This window comes from Budorcas taxicolor, chromosome 5 (assembly GCF_023091745.1).
Source record: "Budorcas taxicolor isolate Tak-1 chromosome 5, Takin1.1, whole genome shotgun sequence".
NCBI lineage: Eukaryota > Metazoa > Chordata > Mammalia > Artiodactyla > Bovidae > Budorcas > Budorcas taxicolor.
This window is the reverse complement of record NC_068914.1, coordinates 80,462,418-80,476,634: the sequence shown is the minus strand read 5'-3', so window position 1 is coordinate 80,476,634 and position 14,217 is coordinate 80,462,418. Positions and strand designations below refer to the sequence as shown.

At 38.5% G+C, this 14,217-nt stretch overlaps 1 protein-coding gene across 1 annotated transcript in view; it reads right to left on the bottom strand.

Annotated features, from left to right (window-relative positions):
• NELL2 (neural EGFL like 2) overlaps window positions 1-14,217 on the bottom strand; it is a 385,297-nt gene that overhangs the window by 89,172 nt on the left and 281,908 nt on the right. The window contains exon 15 of the mRNA XM_052639941.1: window positions 13,182-13,277. Within this exon, the coding sequence (XP_052495901.1) occupies window positions 13,182-13,277 (96 nt within the window). The remainder of the gene's footprint in view (window positions 1-13,181; window positions 13,278-14,217) is intronic.

Here is a 14,217-nt window from a genome sequence, read left to right as displayed (position 1 = left end):
AGTGGGTTACCATGCCTTCCTCTAGGGGATCTTCCTGACCCTGGGATGGAACTCGAGTCTTCTGCTTCTCCTGCATTGTGGGCAGATTCTTTACCACTGAGGCTCCTGGCAAGCCTACTTGTGTCTTTACCACTTTCAAAAGTCTCTCCAAGATATCAAGCTCATACCTCCTTATATTTCTGATGAATAGAAGTTCATCAGCTTATGTCTGTAAGTAAAATTAGAATATATGAAGGATAAAGTACTAGAACTTTCCCAACCAAAGTATGAAGGTGCCCAAAGAAAAAGAAAGATCCCAGAGTTACAAATTAAAACTGTACTTACGTGGGGGATAGCAGGCTTCTGTAACACTGACTTTCCTATTTGAATCATTCTCTCTAATGAAAATATATCAATACTAGGAGTTCCAAAGCATATTGTTAAGGGGGGAAGAAAAGCAGTGATTAGGGAGGAGATATCTACAAAGGAAATTTACTTCTTATTATATGTTCTTTGTTCTTTGAAATTTTATACCATGTACCTATATCGCTTATTCAAGATATTAATGATATATTCAGTTAATTGATTTTAGAATAATATCAAGGAAAAAATCTAAAAAATAATTTGGTTTGCTTTGAATAAAATAAGGGGATATATGGATACTAGGCACTCAAGGTTATAATCAAATGTAAGTTTTATTCAAATGTGATCCCATGAAAATATTATCAATATTTTTAAAGCAAAAGTGGAGCTTTGTTCCAAATTTCTAAATTTTGTTTCTGGAGACCAGCCTTCTAATAGCTTGAAATGTACTTTTTTCTCCCCTTACTTTAACTCCATGACATGTCCTCACTTCTAGTGTTAATTAGGTAGAGTTTGAAAAATTTCCCCATCAGAGTTGTTATCTATTATACATGACTAATACATGGAAACAGTAAGATTTTTTTTCCAATTAACCTGAAGGACTTGGAAAAATGACTTTGAGATTTAACATTGAAAACTTTTAACTACTTTTTGAATAGTACAAAAACTTAAATTTCCATAAGACATTATTTTTTAAAGATTAGCATTAGAATTAAAATAAAGGAATTATAAGCAAATGTGAAGAATGCAAATTCCTAAATTAAACATTTAAAACCACTGAAATCTGGAAAATTATACTTAGAGCAGGTTTATAAATAAATCAAGAAAACAAATTATTTCTTATTTTTAACACTTATTTTATAACATCTCAGGGTACATACAGCCAATTTAAGGACATTTAAAAGCTTCAGACAACTTTGTATGTAAATTTTACTTAAAATGTATAATAGAAACACATCAAATGCGATTTATTGAGAGCTCACCACATCTAAGACATGGTGTGGTGCGCCCTGTTAACGTTACTTCTTTTAATTTCCAGAACAACCCATGAGGTAGGTTTTATTATCTTAATTCTATATACATAAAGATTAAGGCATAGGAAAATGAAGTAATAAAGAAAAGATCACACAGCTGGTCAAGAGTAGAACTAGGACCTTGCTGATGTTACTCTGACTCTAATTTTTATATTTTTGACCATTCTGTTAAATACTTCAAGGAGAAACAAGGTTTGGCATAACATTAGAAAATTAAAAGGATTATTTAAAAGAGGTCAAGGATCATCAACATAAAGAAAAGACATCTCTTAAGCACCTAAGCTAACTCATATACAGGTATGGTCAAAAAACTTTTGAAAAGAGCTTTTGTTTTTAATTTGGTGACAGGAAAAAGTAACACTGGCATCTAAATTCATCCTAAGCTCATTAACATACATTCATTCATCAAATGTAATTCATTCACTTTTATCAGTAGAAACCAATAAGATTGCTTAGGTCTGGGCAAGTCTGATTGGAGTCTCCACCTTAGGCAGATTAATGAATACCTGAAAAGGTAAATGAGAAGGGGGCAGCAGAGGACAAGATGGTTAGATAGCATCACAGACTCAATGGCCATGAATTTCAGCAAACTCCAGGAGACAGTGGAGGACAGAGGAGCCTGGCATGCTACAACCCATGGGGTCACAGAGTCAGACATGACTTAGTGACTGAAAACAACCACCACAGGTCTGTTCCCACATTACAAAAGCCACTGAAATACCTGCTCTGTGTCTTGTCTCTTCCATTGAGAAATTCAGATCTGGAAAGGTGACTTTAATAGACATTGAGAAGGATCAGAAGTTGAACTTCCTTCTTCACAAGTTTTTACAATGAAGTTTGTTTAATGGCTTTTGTATAGGAAGTTTGTATTTGTTTAAGTAGAGCAAAATGATTAGATCTGATAGAGTGCCAAAAGAACTACGGATGGAGGTTTGCGACACTGTACAGGAGGCAGTGATCAAGACAATCCCCAATAAAAAGAAATTCAGAAACGCAAAATGGTTGTCTGAGGAGGTCTTACAAATAGCTAAGAAAAGAGGAGAAGTGAAAGGCAAAGGAGAAAAGCAAAGATATACCCATTTGAATGCAGAGTTCCAAAGAATAGCAACGAGAAATAAGAAAGCCTTTCTCAGTGATCAATACAAAGAAATTGAGGAAAACAATAGAATGGAAAAGACTAGAGATCTATTCAAGAAAATTAGAGATACCAAGGGAACATTTCACATAAAGATGGGCACAATAAAGGACAAAAATGGTATGGACTTAACAGAAGGAGAAGATATTAAGAAGAGGTGGCAAAAATACACAGAAACTATACAAAAAAATCTTCATGACCCAGATAACCACGATGGTGTGATCACACACCTAGAGCCAGACATCCTGGAATGCAAAGTCAAGTGGGCCTGAGGTAGCATCTCTATGAACAAAGCTAATGGAGGTGATGGAATTCCATTTGAGCTATTTCAAATCCTACAAGATGATGCTGTGAAAGTGCTACATTCAATATGTCAGCAAATTTGTAAAACTCAGCAGTGGCCATAGGACTGGAAAAGGTCCATTTTCATTACAATTGCAAAGAAAGGCAATGCTGAAGAATGTTCAAACTACCGCAGAATTGCACTGATCTCAGACACTAGCAGAGTAATGCTCAAAATTCTCCAAGCCAGGCATCAACAGAATGTGAACCATGAACTTCCAGATGGTCAAGTTGGATTTAGAAAAGACAGGGAACCAGATATCAAATTGCCAACATCTGCTGGATCATAGAAAGAGCAAGAGAGTTCCAGAGACACATCTACTTCTGCTTTATTGACTACACCAAAGCCTTTGACTGTGTAGATCACAACAAACTGTGGAAAATTCTTCAAGAGATGAGAATATCAGACCACCTGACCTGCCTCCTGAGAAATCTGTATGCAGGTCAAGAAGCAACAGTTAGAACCAGACATGAAACAACAGACTGGTTCCAAATTGGGAGAGGATTACTTCAAGGCTGTATATTGTCACCCTGTTTATTTAACTTATATGCATCATGAGAAATGCGAAGTTGGATGAAGCACAAGCTGGAATCAAGATTGCCAGGAGAAATATCAATAACCTCAGATACTCAGATGATACCACCCTTACAGCAGAAAGCAAAGAACTAAAGAGCCTCTTGATGCAAGTGAAAGAGGAAAGTGAAAAAGTTGGCTTAAAATTCAACATTCAGAAAACTAAGGCCATGGCATCTGGTCCCATCACTCCATGGCAAACAGATGGGGAAACAGTGGAAACAGTGGCAGACTTTATCATTTTGGGCTCCAAAATCACTGTAAGTGGTGACTGCAGCCATGAAATTAAAACACATTTGCTTCTTGGAAGAAAAGTTATGACCAACCTAGACAGTATATTGAAAAGCAGAGACATTATTTTGCCAACAAAGGTCCATCTAGTCAAGGCTATGGTTTTTCCAGTAGTCATGTATGGATGTGAGAGTTGGACTGTAAAGAAAGCTGAGCACCGAAGAACTGATACTTTTGAACTGTGGTGTTGGAGAAGACTCTTGAGAGTCCCTTGGACTGCAAGGAGATCCAACTGGTCCATCCTAAAGGAAATCAGTCCTGAATATTCATTGGAAGGACTGACGCTAAAACTCCAATACTTTGGCCACCTGATGGGAAGAACTGACTCATTGGATAAAACCCTGATGCTGGGAAAGATTGAAGGCAGGAGAAGGGGATGACAGAGGATGAGATGATTGGATGGCATCACTGACTCAATTGACATGAGTGGAACTCAAGCTCTGGAAGTTGGTGATGGACAGGGAAGCCTGGCGTGCTGCAGTCCATGGGGTTGTAAAGAGTCAAACATAACTGAGTGACTGAACTGAACTGAACTGAGGGCAAAATGATTCAAAACAATGCTTAAAAAAAAAAAAAGATCTCAGCTGTTGGTAAAGCAAAGTCATCTGAACTTTTTCTTTCTTTTTAAACTATGTTATCTCAACATTTTTATTCAAATTATCCTCTTCTCCTACGAAAAGATATACATTTTGCTAATGGAATTTCACTGTGAGTCATTTCAGTAAAAAAAAAAAAATTCTATGGCAGAAATGTTTTGAAACTTTGCAGTTTAACAACTTCAGGAAATGTAATACATTTCGACATTAATAATAAATGCTAACTATGCATACTACCAATGGCACCCCCACTCCAGTACTCTTGCTGGAAAATCCCATGGATGGAGGAGCCTGGTAGGCTGCAGTCCATGGGGTCGTTTAGAGTCAGACACTACTGAGCGTTTTCACTTTCACTTTTCACTTTCATGCATTGGAGAAGGAAATGGCAACCCATTCCAGTGTTCTTGCCTGGAGAATCCCAGGGACGAGGGAGCCCTGTGGGCTGCCGTCTATGGAGTCGCACAGAGTCGGACACAACTGAAGCAACTTAGCAGCAGTAGCAGCATGCATACTACCAGAAAAATAACTTTACTATAAAGGAACTGAAGGATTTTTACTACCTACACTATAACAGTAATAATATGAACTTAAAAAAAATCAATCCATCACAGCCAATTTAAAGTTACCTTGCATGTAAAGCAACATTCATATATGCCTCATGCTTCATTTATCATTTTGAAATTAGAGATATTAAAAGCTAGAAAAACACTTAGGAATACAACTAAATTTACACTCATTTATTTACTCACTGAAAATAATTAAAAATTCATCTCGTGTTTTGATTTGTAGTCAGGAAACTTATTATTTTACATATACACACAGCCATTTAACACTAAAATGTCTGCTATCCTTTTCTTTGAGACTCAGTATATTTTTTTTAGTTTTGCCATTTGATATCACCTTTTTCCTAGTCATAAGCATTTTAATTTGATATGTCAGCAGTTACCTATAGGGGACTGTCAACTGCTTTAGAGTCATGCTGCAAATCATGATTGAAAGATTTACTTTTAGGATAATGACAGCTTCACATATTAATCAGATCATCAGAGACATGTTTGCTGAGATTTAGCAATTGAGCAATAAATACAGCATGGCAGTGATAGAGCTGTTAAACTTCAGCACATAGATTTCAAATACATTTTATTGAGTTATCCAAGAAATAATCACCCTGCTAAACCCAAGTTAAACACATAATGGAATATTAGGTTGTTTAATTAAAACTGAAGTTATGCTTTACAAGTAAGTAATCTTACAAGTGGATAATACAGAAGGCCATGAAAATTAATTTTACTCAGTAAAAAATACACAAAGCCCTTTTGTGAAGTTGGTAAATGGGTTCAATCATTTCACCAATGTACACATGATGGAGAAATGGACTAAATAAATTAGGAGGAGGAGGTTCAGAGGAGACTTTTCGACTAAAGTAATAAGGGTTGGTAAAACTCATGTACATTAATATTACCTTTCAAGAAATCAGGAAATCCTATTACTTCTTTCTCAGAGATTCCATTGTGAAGGCTCAGTAGATAGTGACCAGAACCAGGCATTAACCTTCTTTCTAAGCTATCAGGCAGCATTCAACTACAGAAGACATTTAGGCCATTCCTATACACGGGTAATGGCACCCCACTCCAGTGCTCTTGCTTGGAAAATCCCATGGATGGAGGAGCCTGGTAGGCTGCAGTCATGGGGTCGCTAAGAGTTGAACACAACTGAGCGACTTAACTTTCACTTTTCGCTTTCATGCATTGGAGAAAGAAATGGCAACCCACTCCAGTGTTCTTGCCTGGAGAATCCCAGGGACGGGGGAGCCTGGTGGGCTGCCATCTATGGGGTCACACAGAGTCAGACATGACTGAAGCGACTTAATAGCAGCAGCAGCATACATGGGTAATCTCAGCAATGCTGATGCTTCCCTACCTCGAGAGAGAAAAACTGTCACAGAAGTCACTGTTAAAGAATGGTAGCTGAAGGGGAAGACATAACAAAAACACAGACTTGATAAGTAATGACAGCAGGATGAGTTACTGAACATATAACATGGCATAAGCAGAAAGGAAAGAAGGAAGAAAGGAATGAAGGAAGGAAGAAAGCAAGGGAGGGAGTAAGGAAGGGAAGAAGGAGGAAGGCCTTGAGTTCTACAGTGCAGGCCTGTAGCTACAATTAAACACCACATATAAATTAGTCCACAACTCTGTGCAGAAATTACCTTATCCGGTAGGTGAAAGCACAAGATCAGATGATACTGAAGGCCTCTTTAATATTTTAAAATATTCAATATGGAAGCAACCACATCATCTTTTCTTCCTCATTTATACCTTTGTTCATTTATTCAACAAAAATCTGTGGAGCACCTAATAAGGTGTAGGCCTAACACAATGTCTCAAAGATTCATAAGTGAACAAGTTATACCCTTTACCTCCATGAAACTTCATTCCTGGGTGAAAATGAGGTGGGCAGACAGAGGGACCCGAAGGTGAAAGCTGGGTAGATGAGCGGGGGTCAAATCTCAAATGCTGCATTAAGACACATGACCTTTATCTCAAGGGCAGTGGGAGGCACTGACTTTTCTTCTGTTAGGGGTGATATGATCAGATTTGGGTTGAGGAGGTTGGACTGTGCATCACTTCTCATCTGAAGGTTTTTTTTTGTTGTTTTTTTTTTTAATGGCACACTTTCTATTTATAACTATATCAACAAAGTGGTGGTGTCAGAAGGTGAGGAATTAGGATCTAACCTGGAGAAAATATTGCGACAGACACCTTGTGGCAAGTATTGCTATTACACTTTCTCAGATAGGAGGCAGGAATGCCTTGCTACTTAAATAGTAAAATATGGTCCTGGGCTAAGAGATGCTAGAAAGCAGAGATAAACTACGGCCCACTGTCCTGAGCACCAACTTTACTCAATGGTGTGTAAGTTAAATGTTTTATATATGGAATAGAAATGAATGTATTTATAGTCTAAAACAAGATTTTTTTTGAAGAAATTTTATTTACCCTCATGGTGAGCCATTTCAGGAATTCCCTAGATGAAGGCGTTGTCTCTCCCTCATCATTAGTGTATTCAGAAGAAACTTTGAAAACTTTGAAAAGCACGGATATAGTTTTTTTTTTTTTTTAAGTAGAGTATGGGTTAAAAAGCTCTTAGTATTCAGCTGCTAACTCTGTGACATTAGAAAAATTTAATCACTATGAACCTAACATTTTTGCTTGTAAACGAATGTTAGCTCCAAGATAATGCCCATCTTTGAGGATATATGTGAAGAGGAAGGTGATGTGTAGACAGTAAAAGACACTGAAGTTAATTACTCTGCCTGAGACCACATAACAAGAAAACAGTAGAACTAGATTTCAGACCTACATTTTTCTCAAAGCCCTTGGCTTTTATAGACAGTTACTTAGAGCATTGCCTTTCTTTGGGACTGGAATAAAAACTGACCTTTTCCAGTCCTGTGGCCACTGATGAGTTTTCCAAATTTGCTGACACATTGAGTGCAGCACTTTCACAGCATCATCTTGCAGATTTTGAAACAGTTCAACTGGAATTCCATCACTGGCACTAGCTTTGTTCGCAGTGATGCTACTTCAGGCCCACTTGACTTTGCATTCCAGGATGTCTGGCTCTAGGTGAGTGATCACACCATCATGATTATCTGGGTCAGGAAGATCTTTTTTGTATCCTTCTTCTGTGTATTCTTGCCACCTCTTCTTAATATCTTCTGCCTCTGTTAGGTTCATACTATTTCTGTCCTTTATTGAGCCCATCTTTGCATGAAACGTTCCCTTGGTATCTCTAATTTTCTTGAAGAGATCTCTAGTCTTTCCCATTCTATTGTTTCCCTCTATTTCTTTGCAGTGATTGCTGAGGAAGGCTTTCTTATCTCTCCTTGCTATTCTTTGGAACTCTGCATTCAAATGGAAATATCTTTCCTTTTCTCTTTTTCACTTTCCTTTTCACAGCTTTGTAAGGCCTCCTCAGACAGCCATTTTGCTGTTTTCAACTTTTTCTTGGGGATAGTCTTGATCCCTGTCTCCTGTACAATGTCACAAACCTCCGTCCATAGTTCTTCAGGCACTCTATCAGATCTAGTCCTTTAAATCTATTCTCACTTCCACTGTATAATCATAAAGGATTTGATTCAGGTGATACCTGAATGATCTAGTGGTTTTCCCCACTTTGTTCAATTTAAGTCTGAATTTGGCAATAAGGAGTTCATGATCTGAGCCACAGTCAGCTCCCAGTCTTCTTTTTTCTGACTATATAGAACTTCTCCATCTTTGGCTGCAAAGAATATAATCAATCTGATTTTGGTGTTGACCATCTGGTGATGCCCATGTGTAGAGTCTTCTCTTGTGTTGTTGAAAGAGGGTGTTTGCTATGACCAGTGCATTCTCTTGGCAAAACTCAGACTTTGCCTTGCTTCATTCTGTACTCCAAGGCCAAATTTGCCTGTTACTCCAGGTGTTTCTTGACTTCCTACTTTTGCATTCCAGTCCCCTATAATGAAAAGGACATCGTTTTTGGGTATTAGTTCTAAAAGGTCTTGTACGTCTTCATAGAACCATTCAGCTTCAGCTTCTTCATCATTACTGGCCGGGGCATAGACTTGGATAACTGTGATATTGAATGGTTTGCCTTGGAAACAAACAGAGATCATTCTATCGTTTTTGAGATTGCATCCAAGTACTGCATTTTAGACTCTCTTGTTGACCATGATGGCTACTCCATTTCTTCTGAGGGATTCCTGTCCGCAGTAGTAGATATAATGGTCATCTGAGTTAAATTCACCCATTCCAGTCCATCTTAGTTTGCTGATTCCTAGAATGTCGATGTTCACTCTTGCCATCTCCTGTTTGACCACTTCCAATTTGCCTTGATTCATGGACCTACCATTCCAGGTTCCTATGCAATATTGCTCTTTACAGCATCAGATCTTGTTTCTATCACCAGTCACATTCACAGCTGCATGTTGTTTTTGCTTTGGCTCCATCCCTTCATTCTTTCTGGAGTTATTTCTCCAGTGATCTCCAGTAGCATAATTGGGCACCTACCAACCTGGGGAGTTCACCTTTCAGTGTCCTATCTTTTAGCCTTTTCATACTATTCATGGGGTTTTCAAGGCAAGAATACTGAAGTGGTTTGCGATTCCCTTCTCCAGTGGACCACATTCTGTCAGACCTCTCCACCATAACCCGTCTCACACGGTAGCAGACTAATGCTCAAAATTCTCCAAGCCAGGCTTCAGCAATGCATGATCCATGAACTTCCAGATGTTCAAGCTGGTTTTAGAAAACGCAGAGGAACCAGAGATCAAATTGCCAACATCCGCTGGATCATCAAAAAAGCAAGAGAGTTCCAGAAAAAACATCTATTTCTGCTTTATTGATCATGCCAAAGCCTTTGACTGTGTGGATCACAATAAACTGTGGAAAATTCTGAAAGAGATGGGAATACCAGACCACCTAACCTGCCTCTTGAGAAATCTGTATGCAGGTCAGGAAGCAACAGTTAGAACTGGACATGGAACAACAGACTGGTTCCAATTAGTAAAAGGAGTATGTCAAGGCTGTATATTGTCACCCTGCTTATTTAACTTATATGCAGAGTACATCATGAGAAACTCTGGGCTGGAAGAAGCATAAGCTGGAATCATGATTGTCAGGAGAAATATCAATAACCTAAGATATGCACATGATACCACCCTTATGGCAGAAAGTGAAGAGGAACTAAAGAGCCTCTTGATGCAAGTGAAAGAAGAGAATGTAAAAGTTGGCTTAAATCTCAACATTCAGAAAATGAAGATCATGGCATCCGTTCCCATCACTTCATGAGAAATAGATGGGGAAACAGTGGAAACAGTTGCTGACTTTATTTTTCTGGGCTCCAGAATCACTGCAGATGGTGATTGCAGCTATAAAATTAAAAGATGCTTACTCCTTGGAAGGGAAGTTATGACCAACCTAGATAGGATATTGAAAAGCAGAGACATTACTTTGCCAACAAAGATCCATCTAGTCAAGGCTATGGTTTTTCCAATGGTCATGTATGGATGTGACAGTTGGACTGTAAAGAAAGCTGAGCAGTGCAGAATTGATGCTTTTGAACTGTGGTGTTGGAGAAGACTGTGAGAATCCCTTGGACTGCAAGGAGATCCAACCAGTCCATCCTAAAGAAGATCAGCCCTGGGTTTTCACTGGAAGGACTGATGTTGAAGCTGAATCTCCAATACTTTGGCCACCTCATGTGAAGAGTTGACTCATTGGAAAAGACTCTGATGCTGGGAGGGATTGGGGGCAGGAGGAGAAAGCGATGATAGAGGATGAGATGGCTGGATGGCATCACCAACTCAATGGATGTGAGTTTGTGTAAACTCCGGGAGTTGGTGATGGACAGGGAGGCCTGGCATGCTGAGGCTCATGGGTCACAAAGCATTGGACATGACTGAGAGACTGAACTGAACTGAACTGAACTTAGAGCAAGCGTGAGACTCTTCTCTTATAGACTGAAAGTTTAAGGATAATTATAAAGAGAAAGCTAAATATTCTGTTGGGTTATTTTTAACTCTAGTTTTAAATTTTACATTGCTCATATTAATCTTATGCCATTTCACAGTTTCACAATCTCTCCAAATAATTATTTTTTAGTGGAGGAATGATATGCAGGATTGAGCACAGTCATTATTCATCTCAGATTTTCTGGAACAATCTTTATTTCAAAAATCCACACCATTGAAATGCCCTGAAGATGCCACTATTTCACTAACCAGATTCTGCACCAGAAACAGCATAAAATACTGTAGTATTCAAAGGACACAGTCACCACAGGAGTTAATGTACAGGAGAATTACAATGTACCTTGATATATGTGTGAGGGGGTTACTAGTAGAGATCATGGGATAGAAGCATTGTAGAACCATTGCACTGGAAGTATTTGATTTTGATCTAGTAAATCCAAGAGAGTTAATTATCAGAAATCTGTGGTTAATAAGCTCTATGAATGATTCACATGCACAATGAGTTTTGGAACTCCTGATTTAGGAAATGATCTCCTTAAGAAAGAGCCCCATATATCAAGGATAGTCACTAGGCATTTTCTGTTAGAGACATTTGTAACCCGTTAGTACTGAAGTTTGAAAAGAACCACTTAGAGGAATTTGCAGAAGCAAAGGACGTAGTGATGCAGTCCTTTCGTGAGCATCCTTCTGTGTACAGTGGCAGTACTTATTCAGCAAAATTTTCACTTCCCAAGTTGTCCAGAGCATTTTCTGTCTTACATTTTGATTGATGTGTTTATTAAACCAGATGACTGCAAGAGGGATGGAGATGGGACATTCACTGTGTCTATTGCACAGAGATTTATGAAAAGCAATAGGAGGCAGTGACCACCAATCACTGGTGGCAGCAGCTTTTTCTTAGGGAGAATAATCAGACTTTGTGAGGACCTGCTATTAGAATCCATTTAACCCAAAGCAGGGCTTCCCAGGTGGCCCTTCCTAGTGGTAAAGAATCTACCTGCCAAGGCAGGATACATAAGAGATGTGGGCTTGATCCCTGGTTTGGGAAAATCCCCTGTTGGAGGACATGGCAACCCACTCCAGTACTCTTGCCTGCAGAATCCTATAGACAGAGGAGCCTGGCGAGCTATAGTCCAGAGGGGTGCAAAGAGTCAGACATGACTAAAGCAACAGCAGGCACGCAACCCAAAGCAACCCAAACTACTACTGACATGATTTTAATTAGGACCTAATAATCAATGTACTTTTAAAATTCTTAAGGTGTATTTAAATGGACAAAACCATCTTACTTTGAGTCATAAGCTCTATACTGTGTACAGATATATATATTTAAATATTTTTAAAAGCTTCTAGTATTAGTCTCTATCAGAAAGAGTAAGTTCAGAATGGACTTGGAAGAGGAAGAATTAAGGAGTAGAGAACTTTAAATATTTTGTAAATATATGACTATGAAAAAAACATTAAGTGGACCAGGTAAAAATTTATTAAAACATCTCAAATGTGGATGCAGGAAGTAGTATATTCCAGGAAGTGAGCTGACCAGAAGCTTGAACTCCATGTTTTGATATTATCATATAATTTCCAGGAATACAGGGCTCCAAATGAGTAAAACGAATTATGAAGTCATAAAATCCTAGGCAATCCCAGACATTTTTTTTTTTCTGAGAAAGTTCAACATGCTTCTAGTTATAATAGCTGCAAAACCTCTTTAGACTTTGGGCAAACACTCAGTGAGCACCTCTCACTGAAACTTTCTACCTCCTGTGTCCTAAGCTTCCATGTTAATAGAATTATGCTTTTGAGAGCCTACTTGAAAGACTATTTTCCTCATGGATTACTTCATACATTGGTGTAAAAGTTCATGTTGGAGAAGACTCTTGAGAGTCCCTTGGACTGCAAGGAAATCCAACCAGTGCATTCTGAAGGAGATCAACCCTGGGATTTCTTTGGAAGGAATGATGCTGAAGCTGAAGCTCCAGTACTTTGGCCACCTCATGAGAAGAGTTGACTCATTGGAAAAGACTCTGATGCTGGGAGGGATTGAGGGCAGGAAGAGAAAGGGACGACCGAGGATGAGATGGCTGGATGGCATCACGGACTCGATGGACGTGAGTCTGAGTGAACTCCGGGAGATGGTGATGGACAGGGAGGTCTGGCGTGCTGCGATTCATGGGGTTACAAAGAGTCAGACACGACTGAGGGACTGAACTGACTGAACTGAAAGCTTGCATATAATTTGATTGATAACCTAGAGCTCAAATGTTGTCAATAGGGGAAATAAAGTCATTTGACAAATCAAAAAAAAAAAAAAAAAAAGTTCATTTTCTAGAAGACAGTATGATATCCTTACCTGTTTCACAGCTGTGCCCGGTGAAGCCTTGTGGGCAGGCACACACGTTGGCAGCAATACAAGCTCCTCCATTTCTACAACCATCTTGGCAAAATGCTAAAATAATTCAGATACATGATTTTAGCACTTTATAAAGAAGCAGTTCAAGATTCTTCAAACTAGCTTTTCTTTATTGCCTTAGAGATGTTGACATCAAACTATACATCTTATTATAATTTTATATTCATAATATACTTTCCATATAGGTAAGAAACTTCAACACAATTTGTAGAATAATATTCTTTCTGATGTTAAGTGTTTCACCTATAAAAGAAAATACTGAACTTTTTTTAACAAAAACCAGTAACCTTACACAGCAGGAAGTGCATCAGAATTAGTATTAAATCTCATTATAACAATCTAAAAATCTTGAAATTAAAACTATTAAAAAAATGGCAACTATCCTAGACAGTTACCTAAAGAGCAAACCACCATCTAGAGAACGAGACTCAGAAACTAGAAATGATTGAATCCTATGAGGCTCTGATCATTCTACACACTGTCCAAAATGTCAAAAAACACTAGAAAAATGCCCCATCTTTCAAAAAGCTATAAATCCATCCTAAAGGGATGAATTAGTCAATAATGAGAATTTGCCAAAGGGGTCTTATTTCTTGCATTCCCCCGCAAAGGATAGGTCAGGATCCAGGGCAAAGGAACTTCACGGCCTGTTGTGTTAGAGTGGGTTTGTGAGTGAGGGGAGTTTTTCTGTGAGTAGAAAAGGGAGCCAAGCTTCAAGCCATTGCAAGGGTGATGTTTTGAGATGGTTTGGCTTCCAGAAAAAAAAAAAAGAGTGAGAAAAACAAGGTAGGTAAGACTACGTACCCTTAGAAACTTCTGTTTCCACCTCAATTTATACTTTGTTTCTGTAAGGCTCAAGGCCACTCCCTCAGCCTGGCCAGGTCTGTCATGGATGAACCACACCAGCATTTTCCAGGCCTCAAGCAAAAGCTTTTTCTCTAATTTTCTGGCACATGCTTCCTATAGTTAGTTAAGA